This window comes from Salmo salar, chromosome 03, assembly GCF_965601325.2.
Source record: "Salmo salar chromosome 03, fSalSal1, whole genome shotgun sequence".
Taxonomy (NCBI): Eukaryota; Metazoa; Chordata; class Actinopteri; order Salmoniformes; family Salmonidae; genus Salmo; species Salmo salar.
The window spans coordinates 103,498,140-103,517,175 of record NC_138293.1 but is presented as its reverse complement, the minus strand read 5'-3'; the positions used below and the strand labels follow the sequence as shown (position 1 = coordinate 103,517,175).

The 19,036-nt window shown below is 46.6% G+C and overlaps 1 protein-coding gene across 1 annotated transcript in view; it reads right to left on the bottom strand.

Moving 5' to 3' along the window:
• LOC123740017 (uncharacterized) overlaps positions 1-19,036 on the bottom strand; it is a 53,395-nt gene that overhangs the window by 16,467 nt on the left and 17,892 nt on the right. The window contains exons 7-13 of the mRNA XM_082972980.1: positions 17,396-17,539; positions 17,123-17,191; positions 8,214-8,273; positions 7,375-7,479; positions 5,385-5,431; positions 5,133-5,297; positions 974-2,884 (exon numbers count right to left, since the gene is read on the bottom strand). Coding sequence (XP_082829106.1) covers positions 974-2,884; positions 5,133-5,297; positions 5,385-5,431; positions 7,375-7,479; positions 8,214-8,273; positions 17,123-17,191; positions 17,396-17,539 — 2,501 coding nt within the window. The remainder of the gene's footprint in view (positions 1-973; positions 2,885-5,132; positions 5,298-5,384; positions 5,432-7,374; positions 7,480-8,213; positions 8,274-17,122; positions 17,192-17,395; positions 17,540-19,036) is intronic.

Below are 19,036 nucleotides of genomic sequence, written 5' to 3'. Positions count from 1 at the left end.
TTCAGTACATTCATCTCCAGATAGCTAGGTGGACCAGTCATGGTCAGTACATTCATCTTCAGATAGCTAGGTGGACCAGTCATATTCAGTACATTCATCTCCAGATAGCTAGGTGGACCAGTCATAGTCAGTACATTCATCTCCAGATAGCTAGGTGGACCAGTCAAAGTCAGTACATTCATCTCCAGATAGCTAGGTGGACCAGTCATAGTCAGTACATTCATCTTCAGATAGCTAGGTGGACCAGTCATATTCAGTACATTCATCTCCAGATAGCTAGGTGGACCAGTCATAGTCAGTACATTCATCTCCAGATAGCTAGGTGGACCAGTCATATTCAGTACATTCATCTCCAGATAGCTAGGTGGACCAGTCATAGTCAGTACATTCATCTCCAGATAGCTAGGTGGACCAGTCATATTCAGTACATTCATCTCCAGATAGCTAGGTGGACCAGTCATAGTCAGTACATTCATCTCCAGATAGCTAGGTGGACCAGTCATAGTCAGTACATTCATCTCCAGATAGCTAGGTGGACCAGTCATAGTCAGTACATTCATCTCCAGATAGCTAGGTGGACCAGTCATAGTCAGTACATTCATCTCCAGATAGCTAGGTGGACCAGTCATAGTCAGTACATTCATCTCCAGATAGCTAGGTGGACCAGTCATAGTCAGTACATTCATCTCCAGATAGCTAGGTGGACCAGTCATAGTCAGTACATTCATCTCCAGATAGCTAGGTGGACCAGTCATATTCAGTACATTCATCTCCAGATAGCTAGGTGGACCAGTCATAGTCAGTACATTCATCTTCAGGAAGCTATGTGGGACAACTGCATATCACAGGCATAGGAAGAAAACATTTTCCTCAATATCAGCAGAGTCCCAGCTAGAAGGAGGTGCTGGTTCAGGTTCTAGTCTATATAGGACATATGAACAGACAGAGGTTCAATAGAAAACAGTTATTCTACCTGTGGGAGTATCTGGGTCAGCAGAGCGCGGTCAGACACACAGCTGGAGACGGACAGGTGGGCCCCGCCCAGGAAGCTTTGCAGGAAAGGGTGGGCCCAGGACAGGATGTTGTCAGAATTCACGTCGTCACCGTCATCGTCACAATGTCTGCCCTGCACCTCCCTCAGCCAGTGAGAATGGACCAGTCCAGTCCTCAGGCCAAACAATCTCAGCCTGACATCGACGGTATTCTCCAGGGTCAGGGTCAGGAGAGACGAATGACCTTTAACCCCCTGCCAAGCCAGACCGCTCAACTCTGACAGAACACACCTGTTCTCTTCTTCTCTCTCTTTCTCTCTCTCTTCCTTCTCTTTCTCTCCCTCCTCCCTCTTCTCCTCTCTCTCTTTCTCTCCCTCCTCTCTCTCTTTCTCTCCCTCCTCTCTCTCTTTCTCTCCCTCCTCTCTCTCTTTCTCTCCCTCCTCCGTCTCTCCCTCCTCCCTCTCTCCCTCCTCCGTCTCTCCCTCCTCTGTCGTCTCTATCCTCCTCTTCTCTTCTTCTGATTGAATTTGGGATTGAGTGCGAGAGCGAGTGCGGATGTGCGAGAGCGTCCTGTTGCGTGTGGGTTTAGGGACGTGTTTCTGACTGTGTTTAAAGATGTGCGTGTGTGTGTGAGTTTGGGGTACGGTTGGACAGTGTGTGTGTTTCAGAGTGTGTAGTCTCCTCTTTAGCGCCAGTACTTTGTGACACAGTCCCGTCAGCGTGGAAGGAAGTGGCTCTAAACCCTCCCAGTGTTCTAGAAGCAGACAGACCATGTGACACAGCGCTGGGTTCCAACACACAGACTGAAGGTACGGCTGGCTGTGGAGCCTGGCTAGGACTGGGGCTGGGGCTGGGGTTAGGACTGGGGCTAGGACTGGGGTTAGGACTGGGGCTGGGGTTAGGACTGGGGCTAGGACTGGGGTTAGGACTGGGGCTGGGGCTGGGGTTAGGACTGGGGCTAGGACTGGGGTTAGGACTGGGGCTGGGGTTAGGACTGGGGCTAGGACTGGGGTTAGGACTGGGACTGGGGCTGGGGTTAGGACTGGGGCTGGGGATGGGGCTAGGACTGGGGCTGGGGCAAGGACTGGGGCTGGGGCTAGGACTGGGGCTAGGACTGGGACTGGGGCTAGGACTGGGGCTAGGACTGGGGTTAGGACTGGGACTGGGGCTGGGACTGGGACTGGGGCTGGGACTGGGATTGGATCTGAGGCTGGGTCTGAGGTTGGGACTGGGACTGGGATTGGATCTGAGGCTGGGTCTGAGGTTGGGACTGGGACTGGGATTGGATCTGAGGTTAGGCCTGAGGTTGGGACCTCTTGGGACTGTCCAGAGAAGTATTGTCCCAGGTATCTCTCTACGTCCGGTGGGGAGAAGCCAGAGAGTTCCAGGAGGCTGTCAGCCCGTCTCAGCAGCCCACTGACGGTGCCTCGTGGTCGGGCAGAGAGGAGCAGAGAGCAGCCTGGTAGGAGCTTCCTCTGGAGCAGGCCTGAGAACAGCTGTCTAACGCTGTAGGTCTCCCCTTTACTGTCATCCGCTGGACACTGCAGCAGCCCCTCCAAGTCACGCACCACCTCGAAGCCGTCGAATATCACAAGCACACGCTCCGGGACAGAGAGGACCTGATTGAAGACATCCCGGTGGTGGGGACAGGTAGAGGGAATGGGGGAGGAGGAGGAGGAGTAGTGTAGGAGGAGGGACTGAAGGCTATAGGTCGGCTCGGGGGGGAGGGTCAGAGCCTTACCGTCCAATAAGAACACAAAGTCAAACTGAGGCAGTAGGCCGTCGGACCAATCAACGCAGAGCTTCTTGATGAGCGTGCTTTTGCCCATGCCGGCGTTGCCTAGCAACACGACGGAACGTTTGGGTTTCGCCCCGGCGGAGCTCTCGAACACCTGACGAGGAACACAGATAATAAATACATTAATTATTAATTACAATTATTATTATTTTTAATTATTATTACTATTAATTATTAATTACACTTTTCCTGACAGATAGAATTATAAATAGAGGAAGAAAAACATGCAAAGTTTCTCTGTGGGCGATGACGTAACTATGGCCTTAAGACTAAACACTAAGAGTTTCTCTGTTGGCGACGACGTACGACGGCCTTAAGACTAAACACTAAGAGTTTCTCTGTGGGCGATGACGTAACTACGGCCTTAAGACTAAACACTAAGAGTTTCTCTGTTGGCGACGACGTACGACGGCCTTAAGACTAAACACTAAGAGTTTCTCTGTGGGCGATGACGTAACTACGGCCTTAAGACTAAACACTAAGAGTTTCTCTGTGGGCGATGATGTAACTACGGCCTTAAGACTAAACACTAAGATTTTCTCTGTGGGCGACGACGTAACGATGGCCTTAAGACTAAACACTAAGAGTTTCTCTGTGGGCGACGACGTAACGATGGCCTTAACCTGTTGGGGCTAGGGGGCAGTATTGACACGGCCGGATAAAAAACGTACCCGATTTAATCTGGTTACTACTCCTGCCCAGTAACTAGAATATGCATATAATTATTGGCTTTGGATAGAAAACACCCTAAAGTTTCTAAAACTGTTTGAATAGTGTCTGTGAGTATAACAGAACTCATATGGCAGGCCAAAACCTGAGAGGATTCTATATGGGAAGTGGCCTGTCTGACAAGTTGTTGTTCATCTTGGCTCTTTTTATTGAAGACTGAGGATCTTTGCTGTAACGTGACACTTCCTACGGCTCCCATAGGCTCTCAGAGCCCGGGAAAAAGCTGAATGATATCGAGGCAGCCCCAGGCTGAAACACATTTACGCTTTTGGCAAGTGGCCAATCAGAGGACAATGGGCTTAGGCGCGTGCCCGAGTCGACCCCATGCTTTATTTTCTTTCGTCTGTTTACCTAAATGCAGATTCCCGGTCGGAATATTATCGCTTTTTTACGAGAAAAATGGCATAAAAATGGATTTTAAACAGCGGTTGACATGCTTCGAAGTACGGTAATGGAATATTTAGACATTTTTTGTCACAAAATGCGTCGTGCTCGTCACCCTTCTTTACCCTTTCGGATAGTGTCTTGAACGCACGAACAAAACGCCGCTATTTGGATATAACAATGGATTATTTGGGACCAAACCAACATTTGTTATTGAAGTAGAAGTCCTGGGAGTGCATTCTGATGAAGAACACCAAAGGTAATAACATTTTTCTTATAGTAAATCTGACTTTGGTGAGTGCTAAACTTGCTGGGTGTCTAAATAGCTAGCCCTGTGATGCCGGGCTATCTACTTAGAATATTGCAAAATGTGCTTTCACCGAAAAGCTATTTTAAAATCGGACATATCGAGTGCATAGAGGAGTTCTGTATCCATAATTCTTAAAATAATTGTTATGCTTTTTGTGAACGTTTATCGTGAGTAATTTAGTAAATTCACCGGAAGTTTGCGGGGGGTATGCTAGCTCTGAACGTCACATGCTAATGTAAAAAGCTGGTTTTTGATATAAATATGAACTTGATTGAACAAAACATGCATGTATTGTTTAACATAATGTCCTAGGGTTGTCATCTGATGAAGATCATCAAAGGTTAGTGCTGCATTTAGCTGTGGTTTGGGTTTATGTGACATTATATGCTAGCTTGAAAAATGGGTGTCTGATTATTTCTGGCTGGGTACTCTGCTGATATAATCTAATGTTTTGCTTTCGTTGTAAAGCCTTTTTGAAATCGGACAGTGTGGTTAGATTAACGAGAGTCTTGTCTTTAAAATGGTGTAAAATAGTCATATGTTTGAGAAATTGAAGTAATAGCATTTCTAAGGTATTTGAATAACGCGCCACAGGATTCCACTGGCTGTTACGTAGGTGGGAAGATTTCGTCCCGCCGCCCCTAGAGAAGATAAGACTAAACACTAAGAGTTTCTCTGTGGGCGATGACATAATGACGGCCTTAAGACTAAACACTAAGAGTTTCTCTGTGGGCGATGACGTAACTATGGCCTTAAGACTAAACACTAAGAGTTTCTCTGTGGGCGACGACGTAACTACGGCCTTAAGACTAAACACTAAGAGTTTCTCTGTGGGCGATGACGTAACTATGGCCTTAAGACTAAACACTAAGAGTTTCTCTGTGGGCGACGACGTAACGATGATGTCACAGGGTCTAACCTGACTCCTGGCCAACGAGTCCCGCCTCCTCTCCCCGTCTCCGATAGCGACCAGATCCTTCTCCAGACACTTGCTGCCGTTCTTCCCTGAGCCAATCTGGATCTGCCTCTGGACCAATCGCACGTCAACATAGTGGGACGCCAGGCTAAGGCCCGCCTCCATGTCCTGTTGAGACAACGTCATTGGTTTGAGACGGGTAGAGTTGTCTTTTGAAGAAAGTCAATCCCAACTCAACGGTCCCTCTGGTCTTACCTGGCACATTCCCCTCAGGTGAGCCTTGGCTTGGTGTATGTACTCCTCTGTAACACACACACACACACACACACACACACACACACGCACACACACACACACACACACACGCACACACGCACACTGTAACATTCTCATGTGATTGGCTTTGTTTAAGATGGTTTTTTTTCATGATGTTTGAAAGGAGGTATTTTATATGGTACAGGATCTGGAGGAAGAGAGGACAGAGGGACAGGGAGAGGACATCATGTACATGGTATAGTGAGAGGACAGAGGGACAGGGAGGAGACATCATGTACATGGTATAGTGAGAGGACAGAGGGACAGGGAGAGGACATCATGTACATGGTATAGTGAGAGGACAGAGGGACAGGGAGAGGACATCATGTACATGGTATAGTGAGAGGACAGAGGGACAGGGAGGAGACATCATGTACATGGTATAGTGAGAGGACAGAGGGACAGGGAGAGGACATCATGTACATGGTATAGTGAGAGGACAGAGGGACAGGGAGAGGACATCATGTACATGGTATAGTGAGAGGACAGAGGGACAGGGAGGAGACATCATGTACATGGTATAGTGAGAGGACAGAGGGACAGGGAGGAGACATCATGTACATGGTATAGTGAGAGGACAGAGGGACAGGGAGAGGACATCATGTACATGGTATAGTGAGAGGACAGAGGGACAGGGAGGGACATCATGTACATGGTATAGTGAGAGGACAGAGGGACAGGGAGGAGACATCATGTACATGGTATAGTGAGAGGACAGAGGGACAGGGAGGAGACATCATGTACATGGTATAGTGAGAGGACAGAGGGACAGGGAGGAGACATCATGTACATGGTATAGTGAGAGGACAGAGGGACAGGGAGGGACATCATGTACATGGTATAGTGAGAGGACAGAGGGACAGGGAGGAGACATCATGTACATGGTATAGTGAGAGGACAGAGGGACAGGGAGGAGACATCATGTACATGGTATAGTGAGAGGACAGAGGGACAGGGAGAGGACATCATGTACATGGTATAGTGAGAGGACAGAGGGACAGGGAGGAGACATCATGTACATGGTATAGTGAGAGGACAGAGGGACAGGGAGGAGACATCATGTACATGGTATAGTGAGAGGACAGAGGGACAGGGAGAGGACATCATGTACATGGTATAGTGAGAGGACAGAGGGACAGGGAGGAGACATCATGTACATGGTATAGTGAGAGGACAGAGGGACAGGGAGGAGGACATCATGTACATGGTATAGTGAGAGGACAGAGGGACAGGGAGGAGACATCATGTACATGGTATAGTGAGAGGACAGAGGGACAGGGACATCATGTACATGGTATAGTGAGAGGACAGAGGGACAGGGAGGAGACATCATGTACATGGTATAGTGAGAGGACAGAGGGACAGGGAGGAGACATCATGTACATGGTATAGTGAGAGGACAGAGGGACAGGGAGAGGACATCATGTACATGGTATAGTGAGAGGACAGAGGGACAGGGAGAGGACATCATGTACATGGTATAGTGAGAGGACAGAGGGACAGGGACATTATTTACATGGTATAGTGAGAGGACAGAGGGACAGGGAGAGGACAGAGGGACAGGGAGAGGACAGAGGGACAGGGAGAGTACAGAGGGACAGGGAGAGTACAGAGGGACAGGGAGAGGACAGAGGGACAGGGAGAGGACAGAGGGACAGGGAGAGTACAGAGGGACAGTGAGAGGACAGAGGGACAGTGAGAGGACAGAGGGACAGGGAGAGGACAGAGGGACAGGGAGAGAGACAGAGGGACAGGGAGAGAACAGAGGGACAGGGAGAGGACAGAGGGACAGGGAGAGGACAGAGGGACAGGGAGAGTACAGAGGGACAGGGAGAGGACAGAGGGACAGGGAGAGGACAGACTCTAACTCACCTGTCCTGGGGGAGAGGGGGGAGGCAGAGGGACAGGGAGAGGACAGACTCTAACTCACCTGTCCTGGGGGAGAGGGGGGAGGCAGACAGGGCTTGGCTGGCACAGTCAGACAAAGATCCAGGAGGATACGAACACATGCTATCTGGAGCTACCGCACCGTCAACTACACACACACACACACACACACACACACACACACACACACACACACACACACACACACACACACACACACACACACACACACACACACACACACACACACACACACACACACACACACACACACACACACACACACACACAACATGAGTAACAACCACACCAAGTATTCATACTGACTCATGTTGATTGACTTGCTGACTCAGTATCAGTGAGGCATAATGAATGAATTAATGGTATTCCCCCTCTGGAGAAAGTTGTTCTCAGTAATACAGGAAGTAAATCCCCCTGTCTCATCAACGACTCTGAGTAATGGAACCCTATTCCCTATGTAGTGCACTACTTTAGACCAGAGCCCTATGGCACCCTATTCCCTATATAGTGCACTACTTTAGACCAGAGCCCTATGGCACCCTATTCCCTATATAGTGCACTACTTTAGACCAGAGCACTATATGTACGGGAATAGGTTAACATTGGGCTCTGGTCTAAAGTAGTGCACTATATAGGGAATAGGGCTCTGGTCTATAGTAGTGCACTAGATATATGGGAATAGGGTACAATTGGGCTCTGGTCTGAAGTAGTGGACTATATAGGGAATAGGGTACCATTGGGCTCTGGTCTGAAGTAGTGGACTATATAGGGAATAGGGTGCCATATGGGAGTCACATTAATCAGTCACAACACAGTATAAAGTTGGGTCAAATTGAGGTGTTGATGTTGGTCACTACTCACCTGGAGAGAGAGGAAGGACGTCGACGGGTCGAGGAGACAGAGAGGGAGAAGGTACTACACCTGGAGAGAGAGGAAGGACGTTGAGGGGTCGAGGAGACAGCGAGGGAGAAGGTACTACACCTGGAGAGAGAGGAAGGACGTTGAGGGGTCGAGGAGACAGCGAGGGAGAAGGTACTACACCTGGAGAGAGAGGAAGGACGTTGAGGGGTCGAGGAGACAGCGAGGGAGAAGGTACTACACCTGGAGAGAGAGGAAGGACGTTGAGGGGTCGAGGAGACAGCGAGGGAGAAGGTACTACACCTGGAGAGAGAGGAAGGACGTTGAGGGGTCGAGGAGACAGAGAGGGAGAAGGTACTACACCTGGAGAGAGAGGAAGGACGTTGAGGGGTCGAGGAGACAGAGAGGGAGAAGGTACTACACCTGGAGAGAGAGGAAGGACGTTGAGGGGTCGAGGAGACAGCGAGGGAGAAGATACTGCAAGGACATAGTACGTCAGGTAACACACCCAGGCACACAGACCCACGGACACACAGACACACAGACCCACGGACACACATATTCCTCCACTGTTGGAGCTAGAAACAGAAGCATTTTGCTCCACTGTAAAATATAAAAACAGAAGCATTTTGCTACACTGTAGGAGCTAGAAACAGAAGCATTTTGCTCCACTATGGAGCTAGAAACAGAAGCATTTTGCTCCACTGTTGGAGCTAGAAACAGAAGCATTTTGCTACACTGTAGGAGCTAGAAACAGAAGCATTTTGCTCCACTATGGAGCTAGAAACAGAAGCATATTTTGCTGCCCTTGTGATAACATCTGCTAAACTTTGTACGCTACTGTCATGACGTTGGCCTCTTTTGGTACAGGGAGGACAGTTGATCCCCTCCCTTTTGCACCACCACCCAACCTACCTTCCCCCAATCCACCCTGTGTGTAAAGGGTTGTAAAAACTCTAAAATTCCAGGAGAGTCTCTGGCCACATGGCCCATAGAGAGACACAGGAAATTCTTCCAACTCATAGAATTGGAGAGCCAAGCGACATTTTGTGTTCTGGAGAAGGTATGGAAGATTGGTGAAGAATCCAGCTACGAACTGATCCGCTTGGTACAAGACAGTGCGGGCAGACCGTATGCATATCGGTATTTAAGTACCGTGTCGCTCGGGTCAGCATAAACGCTAGCAGAATATGCTGAATGGGGTTAAGGTGAGACGTCACTAGAAAACCCACCCTTTCCTATTTTGGTGCTTGGAAGGATACTCCTGAACCAAGTAGCAATAGCTTAGCATTACGGGTAAGCTAACAGAGAGGGAACATTTTCCTCTCCCTGTAACATGTTTAAAATTCATCCGCTAGCGCGACGGAAGTCCGACCTTTGTACTTCCGTTTAAATTTCAGCATTCTGCACCCTGGTGGTGAAGAATTGCCAGTACATCTCTAGGGGAAATTCAAACGTGGAGCACGTCTCATTCAATTTAACTAACAAGTGAAATTGCCAGATTTACCTTTTCAAGTGGATCTTTTAAATAATATCCAAAATTGATTGGGCAATGAGACATGATTAACTTTTTCCAAACTTAACTTAGATGAAGCAATGCTCTCAGGTTAATTGAATGTTAATTCCCAGATAGCCTATACAGGTTTGATATATCATAAATAGATTAATCAGTAAAATCTGCTTTAGCAAGGCACAGTCAGTAAAACCCCTTTACTGACGCTCAGCCCCAGGGAGGAGCGTACCCTAGTGGTGAAGGGTCCCAACATTTGAACTACGGTTTACACTTATGATATCCAATCAATGGAGATTGTATGGATTATCGTCTCATTCAATTTATTTAGTTAAATTGTCGAACATACCTTTCTAGGTTCTTCCAATTAAATGAGACAACTTAAACTTTGCATATTAACCGGGATGAAGCAACCTCTCAGGTAATTCAAGTTTAATACCCAGATAGCCTACCCAGGTAGGACTAATCATTGGCATTGATTAATTCAATTTGCTTTGGCAAATTCATTCACGTCCAACTTCCACAGTACTGTACAGTACTGATGGTTCATTAACGTCTATAAATAGATTAAATCGTCTTTGCAGTTTTCCACATTCCAAAACCAAATTTTGGAAAATTAGGAAAAAAAAATTTCCTTTCAAATGTTCTAATAATGTGCAAGCTATCAGAGGGGGTGGTTCCCACTCGCCCGCTAATTAGTGAACCTCCACCCGTAAATGGATTGATCTCTGACCTCAGCAGCGATAACAACCCTAATTATGCCATTAGTGGAAAAGCAGACAACAATGTTTTCCAAAATCAACCATCGGGCGCAGGCCTCGTAAAGGTTCTCTCCAGTCTAGCTCTGATGTCTTGCCATCCGAGATTGCCATCTGTCCAATACCGCAGTGCACAGCTGAAGCACGAGCAGGTAACGGTAGACATAAAGGGACAGGTGGAGAGAACCGGGAAACCAATGACCAATGCAGACAAGGGAAAAATTCTGCTAGCTATGGAACTGCGTTCGAAAACTGAACAATTAAATGTAATTGCAAAAACGTATGACGATGGACAAGCAAAAGCTCTTCAACAAAATTGTTTTCTACAGGAACAAAATCATATGCTACAGGAACAACTCGATTTAGCCAAAACTAAATACGATGATGTCCACGCCAAACTAGATAAATCTGAAGAGTTATCTACAAACAGGAGCGCTCAACTTGACAACATGCATGCTGTTTTGTTGAATGTTACTCAAAATAACACGGTGCTCCTCAAAGCGCTGCAGACCAAAGACGATCAGTTGATGAACACAATGACAAAGTTGGATGATAAATCAGCAGAACTTATTGAAGTCGCTGACCAAATGAATGATGAGAGGACTCAGGTGATGAGGATGGAAATATTGATTTCTAAGCAAGCAGAGGAAATCTCATCACTGAATCTCTCGCTCCGTACTCAAGACCTCTATCTGCAAACCATGACAGATAAGTTTGAGACCGAAAGGAGCAGGTGTGACACTCACGTGTCCAAAATCAGTACTCTAAGCGCTCAAGTGGACTCTGCAATGCAGCAGAATTCCACCCTTAGGTACCATCTGGAGGAAGTCCAGAATGGTCACGCTCTACAGCGCGACTACCCATCCAAGCAACCGGAGCCCTGTACTCACAGGAGTGAAGACAATAGGTTTCAGACCTTGCCTCCCTCATGTGTCCCTCAGTCTTCTCCTCTTGGCCCTTCGGCACTGAGTAATATGGCGCCTCTTGGCCAACAATAACAAGGCTTGGCTTCCTCTCTTGGCCTTTCGGCCCCAATCTCTCCACAGGATGAAGCCAACCCTCTCCGCTTGCTTGGCGCGGAATACCTTGACAAACTCGTCAAGAATTTCCCCACCTTTGACCCCGTTCCAGGTCAGCCAAACGATACTGAGACGTTCCTAGCTGACATAGAGGACGCGTTGGGTGGCTACCTGAATGCTACGGGTTCTGACAGGGTTTACCTGTTGAAGCGAACGTCGAATAGACACGTGACGAGGTTCATTCGCCTACAACAGCAACACGTGCTAAATGACTACGCTAAACTTGCCACAGCTTTGAAATTAGAATTCAGTGGTTCTGGGACTCGCAAACACGATAGCTCACTGGCTAACACCGTCAAACAAGCTCGGAACGAACACCCACAAGCTTACGATCATAGGCTTCGTTCAGCTTACTTTGGCCTACTCACTGAAACAGGAATGGAAGAGCTGGTACCATTCAAACAAATGTTTCTGTCAAACATGTATCCCACATTTATTACCTACTTGGGCCCTGCAGCCCACGTTGGCTTGCCTATCTTACAACTCAGAGAGCTTGCAAGCACAGCTTTTGAGGCATCAAAAGTTCACAACGCTAAGAGCCCTGACCACTCAGTTTTGAAGTTTAACCAGGAGAACTCACTCCAGTTAGAGGGTGCATTATCAGGTATTGGAGCGTCGAGAGATGAAGCACAACAACAGTTTCTACCACAAAACCATGATTCCAGTAACCTCTGCGGTCGAAATAACTGTAAAGTACGTAGCCATCAACATGACTACCGCTACAATCGACCCGTTCGCTACGTTCCTGCACCCAACCCACAAAAAGTGTCAGAGCACAAGGATAACAAAGGGTTGAAGGACGACCAAAACGTAGACCAATGTTCTCCAGAAGTCCCACTACGGGAAGAACTTAAGCGAGAACAATTTGAGAAAAGGGTAAAAGATAAATCACAAGGACTAGACGGGGAATTACCGGACACCAGGTCCGCAGGAATTAACACCCATAGCATGGACGTTAAAGTTCAAATTTCTCCCGCTCTCATTCAAGACCCTATCCAGGGCCCGCTTGATCAAGAAACAAGCCCCCGGGCTCTGTCCATAGACTCTGATACAAAAGTTGCGAAGAAAAAGGTAAAACGCTTCGTTAAAGCCAAGCCCACTCAAAATCGGAAAAGTCAATCTGCTTCCATCTTGAACAGACATGGCACATCACGTCGTTGCGAACGACCACTCCACTTTGTGGGGAATATGTCCACTAACCACGAATCTAAACGGCCATACCTGGAAACAGTCCTGGAGGACTGCTTAACTTATCATGCGCTAATTGATTCTGGTGCGACAATATCACTCATCTCTCAAACATTGTTTGATGATCTCAAAAGGGCTTTGAAACCAACTAAACGTTGGTTAAAAGTGGAACGATGCGACACTAAACTTCGAGGGGTCACTCAGACTACCTCGCCTCTCACATTGAGAGTCATGCTGAAACTACACTTCCAGGACGTATCGCTCGTTCACCCTGTGTATGTTACCAGCCTCAAAACTGTAACCCTGCTACTTGGAGCAGACTTGATGGATCGGTTACTCCCATTGATGGATTGGAAAACCAACCAGGTATGGTCACAGGCCACAGTGCCTTCTCCACTGACCACACTGTCTTCCCCTAACGCTAGCTGCAACGCAGTCCTTCACGAGGGGTATCTGTCGAAAGCACCCCTTGGGAAAAAGACGTTTAGAAACCTCTTGGTACAGAATCCGATCCACGGAGATAGTACGATATCTCCATCAGCCAACCTGATTGACCAGTCTTTTCATGATTTCGAGCCAGCTGTCTCTGTGAATAAGCAATTTCCCTCCTCCTTGCAGTCATGCAATACGGTAGTTGAGATGAACTTCTCTTGCCCTTTGGACACTTCCGCAAGCACTGCGGCCGTCTCAGCAAGAAAAACATTGATGCGCAGAGTATACTCTTTTTCCGATGATACACCTTCCGCTTTGTTGGGGACTGTCACCCCTTACAATGACACTAATGGCGTCAGTCCAGCAACTGACCCGATGACTCCCACTTGTGAAACACTTTGCGATATCACAGACCGATATCCTCGTCTCAGTTCGCAGGTAATGAAGAGGTTGCCACACGCGGACGCGGTGGTGACTGACATGCCTCGACAGCCACTGAGCGTTTTGAATCACAAACACCAGGAGATTTGGTTGAAAGGTTACAGCCACTCTCATAAAAACGCGGCCGCTGACAACTCGTACATAGGGTCCGACCTTTTCATTTGCGCATCGGACACCAACACCACCCGCTGGTGGGGGGGTCCCGAGGCACAAAGGGGGGGAATAGTAGCCCAGACCCATGATGAGCCTCATCGAGGCCGGTGGGGGGGTCAAGACTACGGACAACACCGTACGAGGCCGCCAGAGCATAAATCAAATCTAGTTGTAAACTCTCCTATGAGAACAGTGAGGAGCAGACAGGCCCCTAGACGGGGATTATCATAGAAGACATCTAAGATAGTACTGAGGTGTACCACACTGGTCGTAAAGGAAGTCCAGTGGACTTGTCCACCTCCAAAACAAATGGCAACAATAATAATTCCTTGCCATGCGTAGGTTCAACTACAATACAACTAGTAAAATGCTCCAATCATGTGTTCCGGTAGATAATATTTCAGAATAAATCGGTAGGATAACTGGTCCCCTTGAGTACCAGTACCAATACTAGCAACAGTCAGTCCAGCTACAATCAGTAAGAAGGTTAGAGACTTAACCAATCAAATTACCATTGACAACAGCGACATAGGAGTCACTCAGAGTGCAACACGTGGAGGGGAATCTCCAGTGCACTCTTCCAATGGTTAACACACATGTCACTAATAAATAGGATCCTCCATTCAGGAGGAAAATTATTAGAAGTCATGAACCATGATCACACCACGTATGACTGGTCCAATACTTAAAGAGTACTTCCGTCGTGAGGTTAGCTCCTCCGTGGATAACATAGCTATGAAATAGACTTCAAACCTATCGCCACTACAAAAGTGGAAGAAACAGTGACTTGTAGAAAAACTACTACAGACTCCCTTGACACCAATTCTGACTGACCTCCAGGCATTGACCTGAAAATTACCTGACTACGTCAGACTCATTCTGAACAAGTTGTAATCTGCCCGGATACTTGGTTTTCTTCCCTTGACATGAGCGCTTGTGTAAGCATAAACGCACATGCACAACGGAACATCCAATTAGGATTTATGCTAGGACCACTTAAGGGCCCAAGCAATATACCAGCCTTAGTAAAGTTGAACATTTACTTCTAGGCCTTTGACTCTACAGCACTCACCAGTTTTCTTCCCAGAAGTCCATAGGTCATACCTGTAGACTGCCCAAAACTAGTGCATTACAGCTGTAGACTTATCATATAGTTATCAACTTAGGATAGCGCCTAAGCAACACACCAAGTAGGAAAACCCTAGATATGGCATTAGAGACAATGCCATGATAATCATTTTGCCAGAACATTGGACGTATATAGAATACAGTCCAATTAAGATGATTTTTTTGTGTGAACTATATTTTGTATATTTTTTTTGTTTTGTTTATGCTTTCATTCCTTTTCGGTTCAGTTCCTTTGACACTTAGGAAGTGATAGAGCCATAAACAAAGTCCCCATACAACCATCACTTAGTGCCACAACGCCGCTCATTGGGGAATGAATGTAATTATATATATTTCATGAGTGTGTGTGCGTTGTTAACATCTGCCTAAGTTACTGCCCAGATCTTCCAGTCTGGACGACGGGTCCACAACGGCGACCCCAAATCCGGACACCCACAGCCTATCCTTGTGGCGGCATGCCCGCTGTCAGAGAGACTACCAAGGTAAACCACCAGAGGGGGGGACCGCAACGGCGATCACCAACCGGACATCAACTGCCCATCCTTGTGGTGGACGGCTCCGCTTTCAGAGAGCCTACCAAGTTCAACCACCAGAGAGGACTGCAACGATGATCTACCAATGGGACATCACGTGGTCATGATTTTATGTTGATTTGTAACTTGCAGGATAAAGAAGATCCAAACCACCAGGGGGGGGGGTATGTCATGACGTTGGCCTCTTTTGGTACAGGGAGGACAGTTGACCCCCTCCCTTTTGCACCACCACCCAACCTACCTTCCCCCAATCCACCCTGTGTGTAAAGGGTTGTAAAAACTCTAAAATTCCAGGAGAGTCTCTGGCCACATGGCCCATAGAGAGACACAGGAAATTCTTCCAACTCATAGAATTGGAGAGCCAAGCGACATTTTGTGTTCTGGAGAAGGTATGGAAGATTGGTGAAGAATCCAGCTACGAACTGATCCGCTTGGTACAATTTTGTGATACTCAGAACAGACAATATAGCCATATTACCATAAAACTGTTTATATAATAGCATCAGCTTGAGACTTGCAACATAATGGTTGTATAGAATGTATTAATAAGGATAAAGCTTTTATAATACACATGAGATGCTATTGTACTGATGTAATGTGATAGAATTGTATTTCTGTAACCAAATCTAACTCAGTCATAGGCACGCCCCCAGGGACCCATACAGGACCAGGCGTCATTTGACAAGCCTGTTCTATGGGCACTATAAAACACTCCCTGATTTACATTTCTACAGACCAGGCCTACACTCCGTGGCCACATAGGTTTTACCATCTAATTCCTCTACTGAAAGTGAACCATACCACGTGGTTAACTTTTAGACTATTGATACCGACAGAATAAGAATAAGTCTTTGATATTAATTATTAGTCTGCAGCTAAGTAAATTATATCATTGAACGCGAAGACCAACGAAACAACCATTCTATGACGACATTAATGAATGTCGCTCTGAAAGATCCATTCTAACCGAGAGAGAGAGAGAGAGAACGCGGAGAAAACTTCCCAACAGAACCGAACTCTCCAACAAAGAACGACGACACACTGAGCGTAAATATATATTGATTGCAATTGTTCCCGAATGAGTGAGCATTCAATTGTCAATTGTTAATATTAATGAACTCTGTGTAAACTTCTCAGCTGACCATTTATGACCCATTGTTCAACAGGCCGACCTGCCTGTTTAGCCAGTAGGGCACATTCCTCTACCAATCCTTTGTGACGATAATTACTGTTTGTATGTTTTTCTGTTAATTACTTAGTGTAGTAAATAAATGATTTTAAGACAATTGATGTATGGATGATTTTAGTAAAGACTGGGTTCGTGCAGATACAACAATTTACGACGTTTGGAATGAGACTGGACTAGAGGTAAATACACCATTTAAACCAGAAGATAATCGGCCTATACTATAATAGGATATAATATTATAGTACAGGAAAGTTATATTAGGAAAATTATAGCTTTGTAATCTAAATATTCTCCTTGGTGCCCCGATCTCCTAGTTAATTACAATTAAACGATTAATCAGTTTAATCGCGTGATAATAATTACAGGGAGCTAATTGATAAACATATCTTCCGTTTAATGGTACCCCCAAAGACACGACACTACCAATGAACTTAGATTTGATTTGACTCATGGACACACACACACACAAACACACACACACACACACACTCACACACTCACTCAGTATGTAGGTGGGCGGTCTTGAGAAGCTGAAAACACGAGCTTGAACCAGCTGCAGCTCTGAGCCATCTGTAAGGACACAGAGCAAAGGTTACAAAAACACTCTCTCACACACACACACACACACACACACACACACACACACACACACATGGACCAACAACAACAAAAACATTGTCAAAATAAAAATCTCCATTGAAAGTGCATTATGAGTCCAGCATGACTCTTCATTTGTGTCTGGGAAACCAGCCCATAACATCATCACACACTTACTGCTACATGAAGAGACGAAAGTAGCAGTCCCAAACCCAGGAATGTAAAGCAGAGAGGGAGCGATCTGGAGAAGTCTGGGAGGAGGAAGAGGAGGAGGAGGAGGAGAGAGAGTCACGGCCGAGAGGGGAGGAGAGCCAGCACCACCTAGAGAGAACACACAAAAAAAACCTATCAGTTTGATTTATTCAGTTCCATTTTAAAAACAAGCCTTGATCATCAATACCTAAATTACAGATTAGGCTGTATCACTTCTAAACGTTCCCTTTACTAGTCTCTCAGCCACACTACCTCACTGTATCACTTCTAAACCCACATTCCTTTACCAGTCTCTCAGCCACACTACCTCGCTGTATCACTTCTAAACCCACATTCCCTTTACTAGTCTCTCAGCCACACTACCTCACTGTATCACTTCTAAACCCACATTCCTTTACCAGTCTCTCAGCCACACTACCTCGCTGTATCACTTCTAAACGTTCCCTTTACTAGTCTCTCAGCCACACTACCTCGCTGTATCACTTCTAAACGTTCCCTTTACTAGTCTCTCAGCCACACTACCTCACTGTATCACTTCTAAACGTTCCCTTTACTAGTCTCTCAGCCACACTACCTCACTGTATCACTTCTAAACCCACATTCCTTTACCAGTCTCTCAGCCACACTACCTCGCTGTATCACTTCTAAACGTTCCCTTTACTAGTCTCTCAGCCACACTACCTCGCTGTATCACTTCTAAACGTTCCCTTTACTAGTCTCTCAGCCACACTACCTCGCTGTATCACTTCTAAACCCACGTTCCCTTTACTAGTCTCTCAGCCACACTACCTCACTGTATCACTTCTAAACCCACATTCCTTTACCAGTCTCTCAGCCACACTACCTCGCTGTATCACTTCTAAACGTTCCCTTTACTAGTCTCTCAGCCACACTACCTCGCTGTATCACTTCTAAACGTTCCCTTTACTAGTCTCTCAGCCACACTACCTCACTGTATCACTTCTAAACGTTCCCTTTACCAGTCTCTCAGCCACACTACCTCGCTGTATCACTTCTAAACCCACGTTCCCTTTACTAGTCTCTCAGCCACACTACCTCACTGTTGAGGAACTAAACCCACATTCCTTTACTAGTCTCTCAGCCACACTACCTCACTGTATCACTTCTAAACCCCACGTTCCCTTTACTAGTCTCTCAGCCACACTACCTCACTGATGAGGAACTAAACCCACATTCCTTTAGTAGTCTCTCAGCCACACTACCTCACTGTATCACTTCTAAACCCCACGTTCCCTTTACTAGTCTCTCAGCCACACTACCTCACTGATGAGGAACTAAACCCACATTCCTTTACTAGTCTCTCAGCCACACTACCTCACTGTATCACTTCTAAACCCATGTTCCCTTTACTAGTCTCTCAGCCACACTACCTCACTGATGAGGAACTAAACCCACATTCCTTTACTAGTCTCTCAGCCACACTACCTCACTGTATCACTTCTAAACCCACATTCCTTTACCAGTCTCTCAGCCACACTACCTCACTGTATCACTTCTAAACCCACATTCCTTTACCAGTCTCTCAGCCACACTACCTCACTGTATCACTTCTAAACCCACATTCCTTTACTAGTCTCTCAGCCA